This window comes from Crinia signifera, chromosome 8, assembly GCF_055691185.1.
Source record: "Crinia signifera chromosome 8, ASM5569118v1, whole genome shotgun sequence".
Lineage (NCBI taxonomy): Eukaryota > Metazoa > Chordata > Amphibia > Anura > Myobatrachidae > Crinia > Crinia signifera.
Window position 1 is genome coordinate 146,258,597 of NC_139224.1, and position 20,146 is coordinate 146,278,742.

Sequence of the window (20,146 nt, forward strand, 5' to 3'; positions counted from 1 at the left end):
CATTTATTTATGGCTAAATGGAAATGACAACATGAGAACATATAAGGAGTATAAAAAGTCATACATAACAGATAACCAGCATTCAATAATGTATTAGTGTTCATTCTAGCACCCGCTAAAATTTGAAAAGCCATGTAGTTCCTCTTCCCTGCCAGCGACGACTGCTGTAGAGGTTCTAGCATAGTGTGGTCTGTATATCAGCACTGATATGCAAACCAGACGTGTGCTAGAAACACCACAGCAGACAGCGACACCCTAAGCAGGGAAGAGGAACTGCATGGGTTTTCAAATATAGCGGGTGCTAGAATGAACACTAAATGTATAGCACTTTCGGAGATGTACCGAACCTTGCAGTTATTTCCGTTACCATGACATCAATAACCCCGCCTGTGTGCAAAAGGCAAAACATTCTGCACAAATCCTGCAGAATGATCACTTAAACCCATTGTGATTGGTCAGAGGAATCTGCTGTAACATGCTGCAGGTATAAAGTAGAACAGGCATGCCCAACCACGGTCCTCAAGGGACACCAACAGTGCAGGTTTTAGGGATATCCAGGCTTCAGCACAGATGGTTTAATTAGTATCTGAGGGATTCTGATTAATCCATCTGTGCTGAAGCCTGGATATCACTAAAACCTGCACTGTTGGTGTGCCTTGAGGACCGTGGTTGGGAATGCCTGGAGTAGGTATGGACATTGGTAACCCATATTCCAAAATTAAATCAATATAACAGATTTTGGGGTAGATGTATGAAGCAGCGCTATGGGCCATTATGCCAGGGAACTTTAGACTTTTACCCCAAAATATATTTAGATACGCCAACGTTACCCCCATGATTTGAAAAGAAATCATATATTGGAGCTGTGAGAGGAACCTGCTTGAGGAGGTGGAGGTGGGGGGGGGTCGTGAGTGCCACAGTGGGGACTGGAGCTGTGAGGGGAAACTGCTTGAGGAGAGGGGTCATGGATGGTGCTGAGGTGGGGACAGTGTGCGGCTGTGAGGGGAACATTTTAATGATAGATGGATCAGGGCCGCAGATGGGAAAATTTGGAGCCATGAGGGGTCAGAACTGTGTGTGCAGGTGCAGTTCGGAGCCATTGGAGGTAAGGAAGAGAGCAGCAATAAAAGGTAACAAATAGGACACAAGCATCAGGAAAGTACACACTGTGCCAGTTTCTGCCACGCTGCGGGTGCTTGGCGGGCGGCTACTGATGACTGGAGGATTGGGAGGACAGCCCATTCTACTACAGGTGTCCTCCGCTCCAAGCTGCAGGCCTCTGACAGGAGCTGCCAGTTCATGTGAAAATGTGAGGGATGCGATGCTGGGGGCGGGGCCACGTACAGTCTGCGTCCCTGAGCTTAAGCAAATATCAGGCTTTAGAAGCAGTGATACTATTTTAGAGATACTTTTATGTATCGCTTTGGATATGGCAATGATAGATCGATAATATCGATACAGGATCACAAATTGTATAACCACACCAGTTATTTTGGGCATATTTTAAAGCTCTTATTAAATGTGTAATACGGTTTAACTATTATTTAGATAATGTTCTAACTTGAAGTCTCCCAGGCAGCAGTGGGACAGTGTTATCTTCTCTACATGTGATGCAGGGTTAGAGGTTACCAGTCACATCCAGCTTTATATGTATAGTATATGCTAAAAGGTAGGGAGGCCAATCTTGGGATCGGCAGGATCCTGAGATTTGGCCCCAAAACTGCCGCCATTAGGACTGTTCATGCGTAGTCTAAAGCCGGTCAGCATCAGAGCGCGCACACACACACACACACACTACCCTGCTTCTCCAGTTCCTGGCTCTACATCAGAGGTGCGCCTTGGTCAGAGGTCAGGCTGCCTCGCTACCGCCCACATTAGTTGATATGCGGGGCGGTTAGGGCTTTGCCGAATTCTGGAATTCAAAAAATTCCACGGGATTGATCTCCCAAGTTAAAAGATCTCCCCTACTTTGTCTCGCAGCATCCTGAGTGCACTGCCCTATTTAAGTTGCTGCCCGCTCTATCAGTGCCCTAAAAGTACTTAGTGGGGACAGTACCTGTGCCGACGGCTATGCTCACACTGCTTTTCCTCGTGTGCTCAGATGTTTCTGCGGCAGCAGATGTGGATTCTGCACAATGCTGCGTGGAACGTGTACACTTGGAATCCCCCTGGGATGTTTGGGCTCCTAACAGGCGCTGAATCTGAAAGAGAAGACAGATTAATACAGAGTCTGGATTTCATATTCATTTCCAACAGTTACAGGAACAACATAAAAATAAATCAAATGCAGAATAATAGGCATATAGTGTATTCGCGTTCCTTGTGTGCAATTACATCCTATGTAACGGGAAGAAGGATGCCTTCGTTACAGGATTGCCTTCAACCCAACTGAATGGAGTATAGAACAAAAATGTTCATGTATCAATAGGATGCACTATTACAGAATATAAGGACATATAGGAGTTTATGTAATAGGCCAAGAGGTACAAGCTGTGCAGGAATTCCAGCAAGTACAACCATATTTTTAAAGTAGCAATCATTTACATGGCAACACAAGGTTGGTTTGGCCTTGTAAAGGCTTGCCGCTTTAAAAACACAGGCCTACTTACCAGAATCCAACATAGTCAACATCTCGCGGGCTATTGCATAATCCCCACATTGGACAATTTATCAAGGCATGGAGAGAGATCAAGTACCAACCAATCAGATTCTGTCATTTTACAAACACATCCTGTAAAGTATATGGAGGGGAAGGGGATTAGTGAGAGACTGGAGCACTGGTATAAAACCATCAGCGAGAATAGTAGGTATATCCCATAACAACAACACACAATACGAGAGATGGAGAATACTAAGTGTGGGGTTGCACCCAAAACACGTAGACAATATGAAAACAAAAGAAAGTACTCTCCTAGCTGGGGCACTCTCCTACCTTAATGATCAAATGGTCTGTAGAACACTTAATTTTAATAAATAAATATAAAATGCATACAAAAAACACAGATACACAAATATCGTAACAAAGCTGCAACCAAGCTTTTTCTTACTGAAAAAAATGCAACAGTTCATACAAAAGTAACAGAACCACAATGTGTAAATGCTCAGTATTATGCTAATCCTACAGTTTTCAAAATATTTAAAGTTTTTGTACATCCGAATAAGGGATACTCAACCGGTACTGAAACATGGATATAAAAAATCTGGTCTGTAAAAGGTGCGCACACACTGGCCGATATTTCGATAAACCATCGGCCAGTGAGTACGAGCGATTTTCTGTGAACGGCGTCATTCACAGATATTTCAGGCCGGCTGTGCAACAGAGCCAATGCCCGATATATCTAGAGATACAGGAACGTCATGCTGCGTGTCCTGTCGATCCGTCTGCCTGTACTGCCTGCCGGGAGCTGCCGGTGATTGACAGTTCAGTAGGTGGGTGTATCGCCTACTTAGATGTAAGTTCAGACAAAATCGGGCAGTGTGAATGGAGAACGCGATGCCCAATCAGTCTGCAAATCAATTGATCTGCAGATAATTTTTTTTATTTTTTATAAACTTTAATCTTTATTATAATTATTACATATTTTATAAAAAGAGACATTAACAGTTCCACCGATCTGCATTGTATCGAAACCTAGGGTCAATTCAACAGGTTTGAAAACCGTACAAGCGGTCAGTGATACCGTGTGGACACACACATACAGTTTGCACATTAACTTTACATAATTGCAGTGACGACCCCCAGGTTCCTTTGCTTCCTATGGCATTTTCTTTTCTATTTCTTTGAAATATATGTGGTAATATATAAGCCTCCAAATCGGTGTACTATTTCTATACTGTATTGTGTGTAGTTATATAATATTTACAGCCTTCTGGCAAAGTGCTATTTTTGTGCATATTATTCTGTACCACTATGTGCGATTACAATATATTGAGGATTTCCAGCCGTGCCATATTTCTTCATATTTATCTATCGTGTTTCACAGATAATAATTCTTCGTGTGTACCCAGATTATAAAATGAATTGGTATAACCTCCACCAACCTGAGCTTGGAGTAGTTTCAGTTGTTTGTCCTGCTCTGCCAAGAGCTGGTAAGCTTCAGTGGACAGTCCTAACATCCCGCTGGGGGAAGACGTCGCTGGAGACACCGCATGTAGGCACGGGTGAGAGCTGTAAGAATCCCTTCTGCCCGGTGACGTTCCATTGTCCACTGGAGGCGAACAACTCCGTACTCTCCCAGTACTTGTTCGGCGACTGCAGCAGACATTGGAGCAAGCCATGTTTTGATAAGGCGGAATGACATTTCCAGGAGCTTCTGATGGACTCTCCATGCCGCAATGGTTTATGTAACTCACTGCCGGCCATTGACTAGAATGGCACTGAATCGGACCAATACTGTGACAGCAGTTGCAAACATTGGGTTTATGACAAGAGGGATAGTTAGATTCAGCAATCTGCCTTGTCTGAAGAGGAAAGGTCACATTGTGGTTCGGAGACAGCAGCAAAGAGGACGGTCTAGGATAAGATGTGGGCATCATGGTTGGTTGCTCCGGGTATGACCCAGTCACATTGCAGCCCAGCTGATGATCAGACGAGCCTCTGACTTGATGACCAGAGGAGTCAGGGGATGTGCCAGTTTGAGGTGTGGACAGAGAAGAGGAGGAAGCAGAGGACGTGGAGCTCCTGGAGTTCCCGTGAGTGGGTAGCTTATCACCAGCAGAGCACTTCCCTCTGGACGGTTTGGTCATTTGGCTCTTACTATTTTTTAATGGAACCCCCATGGACTTCAGAGACGTCGTTTTCCCGTGTGGATTTTTGTGTTGTGGGGGTGCATTCATAAACGGACTTAGTACTTTGGGAGTGGAGGAACACGGCTGGACCTGCTTACTGCTGCTCTCTGGATTATGAGCCCCATGTTTTGGTTCCATAGCGCTTCCAAACACCAAAGAGAGCTCAGGAACAGATGGGTGGATTTTTGTTGCCTGCAATAACAAAATGAATTTCAGTACTATTTATTGATATAAAATACAGACATCAAAATATACACGGCTGCCAAGACGTACCCTTATTCATTCCAAGTCACTTACTACATTTAAATAGCTTCCAAGATCTAAAGCTATTAGGACCGAGTGGTGGGGTTATTCAGACTGGATCGCTGCCCTCACTCACTATTCGCTACCACACAGCCCTGAATGATTGTTCCAGTGTGTGCGTAGCCCATTTCTTACTCGGTGACTGCGATAGAAACAGGACTTCCCCTCATACGCCTGCATTTTCCCTGACACTCCCAAAAATGTCCAGTTACCACCCCCTAAATATCGGCTTTCTGTCAATCAACTTGTGGAGGCCAGCAATGAAAGAAGATGGATGTTCTCTGAGGATAACCTTGCACATGCGTAATACAAGCCATATGCAGTCTATCGATTATTGCCCGGCGTGTGAATTTGCAGCCTTTCGATCAGGTGTGAATAACCTCCCAAATCACTTACCGCATATATACAGCACATACAGCTATTAGTACCAAGCCGCTTACCACATATACACAGCACGATAGGTAAAGAGCTGGTTTCCTGTAGGAAGACATTTCCTGCCTCACTGTGCAGCTCTAGCCAGCTTCTATGGGCTGCAGCCGATGCAGCCCATAAAGCCAGGGGTATACGCATGTGCAGTACCGTCGCCGATACTGCACATGCACTGGGCCTCTGGACTGTGGAGCGCGCCCTGGTGGCAGTGAGCAGGATCAGGCCAGCTGCAGCCACCCTCCTAAAGAAAGGTAGGTGCCACCACTGGGCTTATGCATAAGCCTGTGAGCTATTTTGGATATAAGTTCGGACTGAATAGCAGGTCCCAGCGCCATAAGTGGTTGCTACTGCGGTCTCACCTTGGTGTACCACATCTGGCGGGCACACGAGCAGAAAGTATCCTGACTTGGAAATATGACATTTTTAAGCCATATGAACTGCTCCTGAGGCAGCAGAATGTATAACCTGGTAGACAGTCCCGTCTTGAATTCTGCAGTATGGGTGGTGCATTGACCCTTTCGAGAAGATAAGCCTTTTAACTTGATACTAAAAAAATGCTACTTGCCTGTCTGCTTAACCTAAAGAGAGAGAGAGACTGGGGAAAAAGAACAACACCACCACACCACCCTTGGGCGTCTTAAACTACCTGTTGCTACCTATCTAGAATGAAGGCATACACATTGCAAGAAAACACATGGAGTATAGAAAATGTAAATAACCTAATGTAGTATGAAGCCATTGGGCGGTATTCAATGAGGCTGATTCGCCAGGTTTTTATGGCGATTTTGTGCTGTAAGGCGAATTTCTGACTAAAATGGTGAATCATCCTATTCAATGACCAGATGGCGAATACATTTCAAGGTTTTTTCGCCATGATTCACCGAGTAGCAATCACTATCTTTTTATGGTGAAGTGGAAGGTGAACTTTTAAAATAAAGTGTTTTGTTTTTTACAATTGGTGTAAAAAAAATCTGGAATTTTATTCTGAGCAGGGGCATGCTATTTTTATTTTGAGCAGGGGCATGCTGTAAGCACATGAATATATATTTAATAAAAAAAAAAATAAAAAAAAAATATATAATAATAATAATAATAATAATAAATATATATATTTTTTTTTTACACAGACCAGCCAGCAGAGGGCCAGAGCTGAGACGCTCATTAGATATTCATATATTCACTTCACCCGATTATTACATATTCATGATCGGGTGTAGTGAATATACCCGGTCCCCTGCTGGCACCCCCGGGGGGCAGCCTGTGCTGCCTGGCATCCGGGGAGCCCACCTCCCCCCACAAACGTTCTGGGGCAGGCAGGGAGACTTCCATCTCCCTGCCTGCCACCGTCCGCCGCAGGAGCTCAAATTCGCCGGTCAGGGGCAGCGAGCAGTGGCGCAGCGAGCAGTGGCGAATGTGCAGCGAATCCTAAACAGGATTCGCTGCACGTCGCCGGTATTCACATTGAATACCGCCCATTGAATGCATGCACGTCAGTAAGTTTACTTAAAGATCCCCCTAAAAAAAAATAAAAAAATAAAAAGGAATAAGGGCCATCTGTGAAACTATATTACTTGAATATTACATTTAATTAAACAGTATACCCACAAAAAAACAAATGAGTGGTCCCACATACTGTATGCTATAGCAGAACATGCTTAAAACCGTGAACATGCTGTCTGGAAGCCATTTTTGTTTGTTTTCCAGAAAAGTTTTGAAAAGGAGAAACTGCCCTTCTAGAAATCATTAAGAAAAAACATATTTAGTATCGCTCTAATAACTTTTTATTAGAGATGTGCGGATTCATCAGCTGTCACATGTTCTAGATAGCCAATAGGATCCGGATGTTAGCAGAGTAAAACCGAACATCTTTTATTTTTATCCACACACTGTCATGGTTACCTGTTGGAAAGAAGGGTGAGGCCGCGGAGATGGGCGAGGAGAAAAATCCTCATCTTCCACTCCTGAATCATGGTCACTTACTGATAACTTACTGGGAGATCCATTTGGTTTCAATCTGTAAGACGGAATATGAAAAAGGTTCACACATCAACAATTAACAAGGGATTTGTAGCGATCAGCGACAGTTTCTTTCCTGTGTATTGAGAGGACTATAGAATAAAAAGATTAAAAATCAATGATCTTTTTACAAGATTGAGCAGCTACATTATTGAAACCATAGGGCCCGATTCGCTAGTAGGCTGCAGATGCTCGAAGCATAACGAACAGGTAACCTCCCCTGTGCTCGGGAATGAGGTGTACGCTTACACGCGTCGATGACCATTGAATTATTTTTTTTCCCGGTTCGCAGATAAGCCAGTCTAGAGCAGTGGTTCTCAATCTCGTTCCTCAGGACCCCACACAGTGTATGTTTTGCAGGTCTCCACACAGAATCGCAGGTGAAATAATTAGCTCCATCTGTGATCTTTTCAAATGTGTCAGTGACTAATGAGTGCACCTGTGTATCTGCCGAGTGACCTGGAAAATGTGCACTGTTGGGGGGGTCCTGAGGACAAAGGTTGAGAACCACTGGTTCAGTGACTGGTAGACAGACTTATATCTGGGGTGGAGATGGTCAAATTCAGGGCGAGTGCTGACTTGTGCAGAGGAACGCCCAGTGGTGTTTTTTGGCACACCCATAAAACACTGGGCGTTCCCTTACTCCAGCACCCTACCCACCCCTCCTGGATCAAACGACCTGGCGAGTGTGAAACTCACCGAACCCGTTCACTCTTGGCGTATACGCATGTGCATATTCTCACTAACCTGAACCATTGGGGATGAAGTTGGCCCATTACAGATGGCTCTGAATCGGCCCCATTGACAGAATTCAGCAAAGAAACAAGCTTTCAATATGAGGTTTAAGAAACTTACAGAGTAGTCTTGGAAACTTCGTTAAATAAGCTGGCTTCTGAGTTCTCGCTCTGAGCTGTAAGCTCGTACTGAAGATAGGACTGTTTCGTACATTCCACATTCTGAAATAAACAGGCATTTTACAACAGGCTGTATTACAAGGAACGCACGGCTAAAATAAATCAAGGCAGTAGCGCACGCAGGGGGGGTTTCCGAGTACCCAGAAACCCCCCCAGGAGTCTAAGGGCCTGAGTCTGAAAGCTGAGGGTCCCCTCTTTCCATGAGTACAAGAATTTTTAAAATCGGACCTTGGGAACCGGAGTTATCTGACTTCAAAGCAGTGGTCCCCATCCAAGCCTGTTAATTGCTCTTCCCAGTCAGATATTTCAGGTTCTTTCTGACAGAGTTTTTCTGAGGGTATATTCCAAAAGCAGGGACTCTCCCTCTTTAAAGGATACTAGAAGCTGGTCTCTACTGTTCCCAGAACCAGAGATATCAGCCTTCCAGCAGCTGTTTACTGCTCCAGCTCCACACACCTGGTATGTAGTTTTATATACTCGTTGGCAGATTGCTCTGCCTCCTGAACTCTGATCCCCTAGTCCCCAACACCATTTGGTAGGTGGGATTCTCTAGTTTTTTATTCCATTAAAATCTAAGAAATCTATTTCCGGAAACTGGAGATATCTACAGTCAAGCAAGCTGTCCTCCCACCAGAAAATTATGAATAATAAGCCCACTCCACTATACACCCCTCTTTTGCATATTAAACATCCTCTACCACCCTGGAAGTTATGTATCAGTGCCCCTTCATTCAGCCCAATGCCCCCTTCTCCCACCCCATTTCCCACCATCTGTGCAGTAAAGGGGTAATTAGTGGAAATTACTGACCCAGGCCCTACATGCTGAGCGGTTGATATAATACCCCCTACCATACCCACGGGACATCAAAGCTTCCCCCACCCCTACCGCTGGAGGATTGGTAGGGGCCCTAGTACATTGCTATGCCCAGGGGTCTACACTGCTGTTGACGCCTATGTATGTATGTATGTATGTATGTATGTATGTATGTATGTATGTATGTATGTATGTATGTATGTATGTATGTATGTGTGTGTGTGTGTATATATATATATATTATTTTATTATTATTATTATTTATATACATTTGGTCTATCTATAATACTTTAACTGACCCGGCATATACTGGGTCACCTAAGTGTCCATCTCCGTGCTTTGCTCCGCCCCTCTGGAAACCCCCTTCTGAAAATCCTGCGTTTGCCCCTGCAAGGCACCGCGAAATGTAACTCACTTTGAACAGATGCAACCCATCCTCACAGGTCATCAACTGAAACCCAAGAGGATCATGGTCAATACAAGGAATGCACTCATAGAACTCCGGCTCCTTGTGGGTGAGCGAATAGAGGACAATGAGGAAGCTGCCGCCTTCTGAAAGTACCCTGTAAGGAAAACATTAACACAATATATAAATATACAGATGGAGAGTGATAAACAACCAGCCAATCATCTCCTAACTCAAGTTACAGGCTGGGTTTGAAAAATGATAGGTGGGAGCTGATTGGCTGGTTGTATATCACTCTCCACATTATCACTTTTTGAAGCTTGATACATCTGTCCTAAAGTCACCTAATCACAAGAGAACTTTGTTTGCTTTGATTATAAAGAACTTTTATTCCTGCAAATGCAAAGCGTAACCTACAGCAACCAGACATCTACTAGACTCTGAATTACAATGGAGAGCTCTGAATGGTCCATTCAGTGTTACTCACTTCTCTTTAATTGAAGAGCTGAACATGTAGCGCAGACAGCTAGCCCAGACCTGCGGGCTGTGGATGTGAGTAATCCCACTCATCCAACTGAAAAGGAAAGAAATACAACGTATTCAGGAAAAGGGGACAGATCTAATGCACATACATGTAGCATGAGGGTGACATCGGTGACACACAAGTAGATATACCACAACTAGTAAACCCGCTTGAAGCAAAAGCTTTGAAGTCTACCACCTTCTGTGTTTGAGACACAGACACTAGACATAAGTATATAGATCAGCAGTTCTCAAACTGTGGGTCCTGACCCCAAAATGGGTCCGGACCTGCTCAGTATGGGATTGTGACACCATGTTGCTGACCATCAGGCTGATGACTTTTGTAATCTCAGTCAGTGATTCAAGTCTGAAAAATCTGTTAAATTGTCTGTTTTATTTTAGACTCCTCCCATCACTTTGAGCCTCCACAATGCTGTCATGTATGTGCTGTCTGCTGAGTACACAGGTGATGTGATGACCCCAGCAAGTTACTGCAGAAGGTCCTGTAATCATTTCTATTGTCTGATGGGGTCCCAGAGCAAATAGTTTGAGGACCCCTGATATAGGTGAATTTGTCACACCCAAAAATGTGCACTTTAGTACATATACAGTATACCTATGTTGCTCTTATTCATGAACGTCACTTTATGCTGTACTTCTGAGATACAAGAGGTACCACCACCACTACTACATGAAGAAGTAAATTCATTATTAAGAGCAAAGCAAGTCATTTTTTCACCTGGACAAACCATGTTGTAATGCAAAGTACATGTACTGTGGCAGAGACAGCATCTCCCTATATGAAAGTAATGTGGAGGATCCAGACCAGGTTTTGGAAGCAGTAGCAGCAGTGTAATCAACAGCACCTGGGATTTCCTGATATAAGGATTTCCAGGGCAGAGTCACCTTGCTCTTGATGGTGGAAGAGCTGCCCAAGCAATAGGCTGGGGGGGGGGGTGTGGGTCATTGTAGGGACCATTGGAGCCTTTCAAGAGTCTGTTATGCTGAGAGTACATGTATGCTACGGTCTGTAATACCGACTGCATATGGATTTAACCTGCTATGCTGTGACCTGCTGTTCAAAATAAACATCAAACTCTTTATCTGAGTACCAGTGTTTGTGATCCTTGTCACAGTAAAAAAAAAAATTGAATGTAATTTGCATGCTGCATAAATATTAGCAGCTTTTGCACGCACCGGATAAACATTGGACAGCTATAAAACTGGTATACTGAGTTACCGATCGAGCAAAGCATACACAATTACCAAACGGCATATTGATGTGTCACTCAGGATCCACAGTTGGGTGGGCAATGGAGTTTTCCGGCCCAACTAAGAGGTCAGCCCACGCAACAAGTGTACAGAAGCCTGCAGATATGCACAGTCACATGGCCCCATAGATCTGGCATCGGCCGTGCTGCACAACTGACGTGATATGCATGAAAAAGGTCGTTTGGAGATCTGACAGCGCTCACAATATATTGTCAAGTGTGTACCCAGCATTACTTTTACACTGCAGAGGCGCGTTTGACACACACATCTCATACGTGCACATTTTAAATCTGCTCCACCTGCAGCACAGCATGGTATGACCAGCAGCATAGTTGATTTTTTTTTTTATTCTTGCTATATCTATCTATACACACACGCACACACACCCACACACACACAGAGTAGAACGTGCCTTCTGCAGCCAAGGGGACCTGTTGTGGTGGCTTTCATGCCTAATTTAATCTACCTATATCCATTTAAAACAATAATGCAAAACTACGTCATTAATTTTAAAATGGACTCAAAATCCAAATAAAAAAAAAAATCGCCACACACAAAGAAACTTACATTCCAACCAGTGGCAGCGTATAAGCCTTCGGATCGGATTCGAGAACAAGGAGCAGTTTTCGGGTTTGATCCATTGTCAGGTATCTATTTACATAGAATGACAAGAATAAAATGTAAGAAGAAAGCAGTGGAAAATCTGAGGAAAATCCTGATGAATACAAATTCTAGCATTTATCTGCCTCCCAACCCTCCAACAAGTATGAAGTATTCCAGAAGGTTTTGTGGATTCCCCTACATATTTTACTGGATTGGGCATGTTTGGGAGCGGATTTTCCAAAGGGCGTGCAAATGCACGGTACACGGTACCCATGTGCGCCGACCAACAAATGATTTCTCCTGCCTTCGCAAATAAAGTCAGTGAAACCCGACTTCATTTATGAGCACAACGCCGAAGATGGGGCGGGTGTCTGTTGTCATGTGACGTCATCTGCCTACCCTTGGCAGGCATCAGACCGTCCAGAATTTTCATGGGGATGACCAAAAACCGCTGGCCGTTTCCATGGTCCAACGCTGCCACCGCCCCTCCCTGGAACGAATGGCCCGGCAGGTTTAGTACTCACCAAAACAGTTTGATGCTGGGGTCTGAACAGACCCCCAGACATTGGAACCGTATTCGCCCCGTTACGAGTGTTCGTGAATCACACCCAAAAAAAATCAGCATTGTTGGGCGACTTTATAAAAATAAATAAAAAATTTATGTAACACGTTAATCCACTGCATTCAAATAAAAATAAGTTATCTACTAAACAAATTAGTATACAGGATATTTTATATAGAAGAAAAAACAAAAAAGAGGATTTTGGTACTTACCGGTAAATCCATTTCTCTGAGATCAGCAGGGACCACTGGAATCACATCGGGTATTAGAGCTGGGAATGCTGGGAGCTAGGCACTTCTTAATATTAATTAGGGGATACTGGCTCCTCCCCTCTAAGACCCACAATCCCCCAGTGAGGAAATTGGCCCACCAGAGGAAAGGGTTACAGAAAACCATAAACAACATAACCATACAAACAACACGCAGGTACCGGACCGGGCCGCAACAGCAACCACAACAGGCAGAATCCAACAGCCGGGCGGGTGTCCAGTGGTCCCTGCTGATCTCAGAGAAATGGATTTACCGGTAAGTACCAAAATCCTCTTTTCTCTGACATGCAGCAGGGACCACTGGAATCACATCGGGGAGGTTCCAAAGACCAAGCCCCGGGAGGGAGAGTGCTGAGGATTCTGTAGAACCAGACGACCAAAAGTTGAAGCCGAAGCTGCAAAGGTATCGAACTGGTAAAACCTTACAAACGTGTTCTGAGACTACCAAGTGGCCGCTCTGCAAAGCTGAGAGATAGAAGCCCCTCTCTCAGCGGCCCACGACGTACTCACCGATCTGGTGGAGTGCGCCGTCAAGGAGACAGGAGGCACCTGTCCCGCATGAAGATAAGCACTACGGATCGTCCACTTGATCCATCGTGCAATTGTCTGTTTTGACGCAGGCCACCCCCTGCGGAAAGAGTCATAGAGTACAAATAAGGAATCTGATTTGCGTATAGACCTGGTTCTCTTGACGTAAATCCGAAGAGCCCTGACTACATCCAAAGAGGATTGTTCCGGAGAATCTCCCTGGAAGGCCGGAACCACAATAGGCTGGTTAATGTGGTATGAGGATACCACCTTCGGAAGAAACCCGGCCTGAGTACGCAGTTCTGCTCTGTCCTCGTGGAAAATTAAATATGGAGGCTTACAAGACAGGGCACTCAGCTCCGAAACCCGGCGAGCTGAGGCAAGGGCTAGCAAAACTACTGTTTTCCAGCACAAGAACTTCAGTTCCACTCTGTTCAGTGGCTCAAAGGTCTCAGACCTCAAGAAGGCTAGTACCAAATCCAGATCCCAAGGAGCTGTGGGAGGTACGAAGGGAGGTTGGACTCGAAGAACCCCCTGAAAAAATGTCTGTACCTCAGGCATGAGGGCTAATCTCCTCTGAAAAAGGACAGACAAGGCTGAGACCTGGACCTAAAGAGAACCCAGTCTCAGACCCCCGTCCAACCCTCTTTGTAAGAACAATAGAAGGCGGGACAATTTGAAGACTCGGAATGGCCAGCCCTTAGACTCGCACCAGCCCGCATATGAGCGCCATATTCTGTGATAATGCGCTGCTGAGGCCGGCTTTCGGGCCCTTAACATCGTAGGGATTACCGCTCTTGGAATTCCCCTCTCCCGCAAGACCTCGGTCTCAACAGCCACGCCGTCAAATGTAGCTGTGGCAGATTCTGATGAAAGAAGGGTCCTTGAAGGAGCAGATCCGGTCTGAGGGGCAATCGAACTGGCTCGTCTGCCAGTAACCTCTGGATGTCTGAGAACCATGTTCTGCGAGGCCACCAGGGCGCTATGAGAATAGCCTGCACTGGTTCCCTCTTGAGTCTCTTCAGTACCTGGCCCAGAAGTGGAAGTGGAGGAAACAGGTAGACGAAGCTGAACTCCCACGGAGTTGACAGAGCGTCCGCCGCTATGGCCTGAGGGTCTCTTGTACGTGCCACGTATGCTGGTAGCTGGTGGTTCTTCCGAGACGCCATCAGGTCCACCTCGGGAACTCCCCACCTGTCGGTGAGCTTCCGAAACACCTCAGGGTTGAGAGACCACTCGCCTGGGTGTAGGTCCTCCCTGCTGAGGAAATCGGCCTCTAGATTTTCCCGGCCTGGAAGGAATACCGCCAGCAGAATTACTCCTGACCGTTCCGCCCACTGAAGAATCTTCCTTACTTCCTTTATGGTCATGCTGCTTCTCGTGCCGCCCTGCCTGTTCACATAGGCGACTGCCGTGGCATTGTCCGACCTTATCTTTATGTGTTGACCCTGAAGAAACTCCTGAGCCTCCAGCAGAGCATTGTATATGGCTCTGATCTCCAACACATTTATGGGCAAGCGACTCTCCTGCAGGTCCCCACCTGCCCTGGAGACAGAGGTGAAGCACTACGGCACCCCAGCCGCGGAGGCTTGCGTCCGTCGTCAAGACAATCCAGTCCTGGACTGCAAACCGACGACCCTCTATCAAGTTCCTTCTGTGTCGCCACCACAGTAGAGAATGTCTCGCCTCGGCCGACAAGTGGATCCTTCTGTGAAGATTCAGGTGCGAGCCCGCACCCTTTCTGAGAAGATCCCACTGAAAAGGTCTTGAGTGGAACCGTCCCCACGTCAGAGCTGGGAAGGCTGCCACCATCTTCCCTAGAAGCTGCGTGCACAGATGGAGGCTGATCCTCTGTGGAAGTAAGATCCTGTGAACTAGGAGCAAAATCGCCTGGACCATGTCTTCCGGCAGGAAGACCCTCAGAGTCTCTGTGTCTAGCCAAAGACCTAGGAACAAGATCCTCCTGGATGGGACTAGAGAGGATTTCTTGAAATTCATGATCCACCCCAGGCTGGTGAGCGTCTGAGTAGTTAACCTTGCATGACTCTCCAGTAGCTCCCTCGTTGGAGCCTTGATTAGGAGATCGTCTAAATAGGGGATTATCATCACCCCCTGACATCTGAGGTATGCTATGACTACTGATAGAGTCTTTGTGAATACTCTGGGCGCTGACGATAATCCGAAGGGCAGAGCCCTGAACTGAAAATGATCCCGACCTATGGCAAAACGGAGAAAGGCCTGGTGAGAAATCCGAATCGGGATGTGTAGGTAAGCATCTTTGATATCCAAGGATATCATGTACTCCCCTGGTTCCAATGAAGCAATCACTGAGTGGATTGATTCCATCTTGAATGGTTGATATGAGATTAACAGATTCAAAGGCTTTAGGTTGAGAATGGGCCTGACTGACCCATCCGGCTTGGGAACTACAAAGAGGGTTGAGTAGTACCCTGTGTTCCTCTGAGCTGCTGGGACCGGCATGATGACCTGAGCCTCCAGCAAGATCCGAATGGCCTCTAGCAGGCTCTATCTCTTTTCCTGAGATGTTGGTAGAGCCGTTGTGAAGAACCGTACTGGAGGAGTGGCATCGAACAGAATACGGTACCCGTCTGAGACAACCCTGCGAACCCAAGGATCCTCCGAAAGGGAGAACCATTGGGTTCTGAAGGCCAACAGACGGGCACCTACCGGTAAACTGTTGATGGAAGCTGGTAAACCGTCATGCCACCGGCTTCTGCTGGGGCTTAGGCTCCTGGACTCTTGGAGCAGCCTGAGGACGGGCTCTGGCTCTGGAACCTCTGGATGACTGGAAGCCTCTTCCTCTGCCCCGGAAGGGACGCTGAGTCCGAAAGGACTGAAAAGACGGACCTGCGAACTGTCGCCTAGGAGGGGGAGGAGCTGCAGACGGTAGGAAAGCCGACTTCCCCCCCGTCGCCTGCGAGATCCATTTATCTAATTCAGGACCGAAGAGGATGTCCCCAGAAAAGGGAAGACCCTCCACAGCCCTCTTAGATTCCGCGTCCGCCTGCCAAGAGCGAAGCCAGAGGGCTCGCCGCGCTGAAATGGCGCTTGCTGAGATTCTAGAAGAGATCAAGGATACATCCTTAGCCGCCTCTCCTAAGAACATAGCAGACTCCTTAATGTGTTCCGCTAAGCATCGTATCTCATCCATAGGCATACCTGCCTCCAATCCCTCGATGATTAACTCCGCCCATTTGACATTTGCCCTATTTACCCAGGCCGAAACTATTGCCGGTCTGAGTTGAGTCCCTGCTGCTACATAAATGGCCTTGAGAGTAGCCTCCATCTTTCTATCAGAGGGATCCTTCAAGGCCGAAGCCCCCGGGACTGGCAATGTCGTCTTTTTGGAAAGCCGGGAAACTGAGGTGTCCACCGGAGGCGGAGTCTCCCACCTGCTTAAGGCGGCTGGCTCAAAGGGATACAGAGAAGTAAAACGTCTGGGAATCTGGAACCGTTTGTCCGGGTTCTTCCATGCTGCCACAAGCTGATCCTGATTTGGGCAGGGAAAAACTACTGATGCTTTCTGAACCCCACCAAACAGATCAAATTCCTGCGGCTCTGGTCTGGGATCGTCCGGTAAACGAAGAACCTCCTTTACCGCCATAATAAGAGCCTCTATCCCTAAAGGAGTCGGTTCTCCTTCAGGAATGACATCCTGAACCTCTTCCCATTCACCATCCTCCATTTCGTGAAATGGATCCTGTTCCTCCTCTAAATCATCCTCCACAATAATAGCCTGATAAGGTCGCTTATTGCTGGATGTGGAAGGCCTCTCTGGTCTGTTCATGGAGCTAGCTAACCCCTCCACAGACCTTGCTAGGGCTGTAGCCCACGAAGGCTCAGCTCTGCAAGCCAGCGCCAACTCAGAAGTGAGTTTTGACATAGTACCCACTAAGGTTGAGGCCCACTGGGGCGCCTGAGACCCCGCCAGTGATGCAGATTCAGCACCTGAACATGACTGACAAACAGTGGCATTACCCTCAGCAGTGTATTGAGAAAACTTTGCTGTACAAACAGTACAAGCGAAAACCTTCTGAGAGGCTTTGGACCTGCCCGTCATGATCCCTGCCCGCCCGGTCCAATACCGTGTGCGATACAGGATCTTACAGACACACACACACACACACACACACTGAGTACAGATACACCTCTCACAAGCCAAAAACCTCAGGGTTCTGTGAGACCTGGAGGAGAATGAGCCCTGTTACACCAAGACCAATACAGCGCAAAACACTGTGTCAGTGATATCTTTCAGAGCCTTCTAAGCTGCAGTCACCTGTGAACAGGAAAGAGTCAGCCTTACTGTGTATCTGCGTAATGGCCGCGCCATGCCCGCCTCCCTGAGCAGCGTGTCCCCTCTTACCTAGCCAGCGAGTGCAGACCTGACAGCGCCCAGAGCCACCCGCTTGCTAGCGCTCCTCCGTGTAACGGCACCGGCACTTAGTACTGCCGCGTGAGACCTGTACACGAGGACGCGCCGTTTTCAAGATGGCGGCGCCTCACAACGCTGCAGAGAACCGCGTACAGCGCGGCAGGCGGGGAGCAGGGGACGGCGTGTGGAAAGAGCGCTCAGCGCCTACTCACCACCGGAGGCTTCCACTTCGTGACTGGCGTCCCCTTTGCTGGAGGGGCGGCAGGAGCACGGAACTCGTGCAGGCAGGCACCTTTAACGAGGTCCTGACTGACGACCTGGATCTCCAGGGGCGCTGAATACCCGGACCCACCACTTTCAATAGGTGGGGAAGGGATTCACACTACTACCAAGCAAAAAGTACTTGTAAAAAATATATATAGCCAAAAAGCTTGAAAAAATGTGCAGGAGCAGAAAAACTGTGACCTAACTCCCTGGCACAATTTTCTCACTGGGGGATTGTGGGTCTTAGAGGGGAGGAGCCAGTATCCCCTAATTAATATTAAGAAGTGCCTAGCTCCCAGCATTCCCAGCTCTAATACCCGATGTGATTCCAGTGGTCCCTGCTGCATGTCAGAGAAACAAACTATTTTGAGGGGGAAGGGGGTATAAGATTCAGCAGCCTACTTCTGAGAATTAAGGCAATCACCACTTTCCTGCACACCCTTATTGTATGCAAGGAACTATCGCTGATGTTGGGGACAATAACGTTCCAGCGGAACTACGCGGACGTGGTCTAGAACAGAGTTTTCCCCCACTGAATACATTCCATCAAGTTTAATACGATATAAATTAAGCCTAGCTCAGAGACAATCAATATTATTCTTGATTAATCTAAATTGTTATTTCCCCAAACTTCAAAAAGTTTGTTCCCATCCATTCCAAGTAAATGAAATAAAATACATAAAAATTAGTGAAACAGAAACAAAACAAGTGCTTGACAAAACACTCGGCAGCGATGGCGACAGGAGGACAAGCATTTATGGAAACACACCATTATGATTTCATTAAAGAACACTTACCCGCATTTGTGTGTGCCTTGAAGCTGTGCAATATTATGGGGACTGCTCAGGTTCCTGGCTAGGGCTGTGGGTATAATTGGGACAGGCTTTATGGGAGTACTTTCAAATGTATTCGCTACAGTGACAGCCGCCCAGCGAAGATCAAAGTGAAGATTGTCCATGTTCTCAGAGTAAGTGATATGAGCTCTCATCGTCAGCAATTTAGAGAGATCCAAGGCTTCTTTGCTGTGAAGATGGCTCTGCAGACCCTTAAAACAAAAATACAAGAATTTCTTTTCATCTGCAAAACAATACAATTAAAGCCCCGCGGCGGTAACTCCCCAACTCCTTCCTACTACTTGACATTCAGAAGGACTAGGTAAGATGGAGCGGGAGAGAGTGAAATAACCCTCCGACAGACAGATCATAGCAACAACCCACAATAGTGATCTTCTATAAAGGCATTAAAGATAACATTTATTCCAGCGTCGCTATAGGGAAAAGCTATTATTTCCCTATAGCCCGATATGCATCCATGAATTATTATTATTAGGTGCAAAAGATCCAAGGCCATAAGAAGTAGGAAGCATGGATACAGTTTAACATCTGGTACAATCTGGTACAATCTTGTTGTCCAATCACAGAGGGCAACTTATGAAAAACGGCTGCAGAATAACCAAAACAAGGATATTGGGACGCTTAAAACCGTTGGTGTATCGGGTTCTTCTGATGCAGACAATACAGGGAACGAAGTCTTGGTCACAACCGGACAAGATTATGGTCACATTGCAGAAGTTATCAAGGACCATGGCTGGAGCCTACAGATCCCAATGACAGTAACACATATGATCACTGGCGCTAGATGAGTCTCATTGTCTGCAGTATCAAGATTACATTTTGCACGCTAGGCCGCACAACAGGACACATAATAGGGTGCGAGCATCTGAAAGTGAGAGATTCAGAGTTTTCCCATAGCTTTTATTAAAGAAATGGTGGTTGGTGGGGGGTCTGATTCTCACACCCCATTACATTGGCCCATAATCTCTTTGCAGAGTTTCCATTGCAGGTTCAGTCTAAATAAATAAGTAGGGACAGATTCAATGGTGCAAGCTTTTGCTGCGCTCAGAAAAACAATGACAGCAGCTCTCACTAGTACAGACCGTCAGCCATTACAATGAGCGAAAAACACATGAAGTAAAGCAGCAGCTGAGGACAAAAATACAAGGCTTTTCTTTGCTTTCAACAGGACGCCAGTCTGCACTTTATCCTAATCTGCAGAATAATGAG

The 20,146-nt window shown here is 46.4% G+C and overlaps 1 protein-coding gene across 1 annotated transcript in view; it reads right to left on the reverse strand.

Annotated features, from left to right (window-relative positions):
• Nucleotides 1-20,146, reverse strand: part of STIL (STIL centriolar assembly protein) — a 41,826-nt gene that overhangs the window by 7,077 nt on the left and 14,603 nt on the right. The window contains exons 6-13 of the mRNA XM_083157353.1: nucleotides 18,881-19,128; nucleotides 12,032-12,115; nucleotides 10,158-10,244; nucleotides 9,680-9,827; nucleotides 8,392-8,492; nucleotides 7,420-7,534; nucleotides 4,042-4,980; nucleotides 2,057-2,201 (exon numbers count right to left, since the gene is read on the reverse strand). Of these exons, the coding sequence (XP_083013479.1) occupies nucleotides 2,057-2,201; nucleotides 4,042-4,980; nucleotides 7,420-7,534; nucleotides 8,392-8,492; nucleotides 9,680-9,827; nucleotides 10,158-10,244; nucleotides 12,032-12,115; nucleotides 18,881-19,128 (1,867 nt within the window). The remainder of the gene's footprint in view (nucleotides 1-2,056; nucleotides 2,202-4,041; nucleotides 4,981-7,419; nucleotides 7,535-8,391; nucleotides 8,493-9,679; nucleotides 9,828-10,157; nucleotides 10,245-12,031; nucleotides 12,116-18,880; nucleotides 19,129-20,146) is intronic.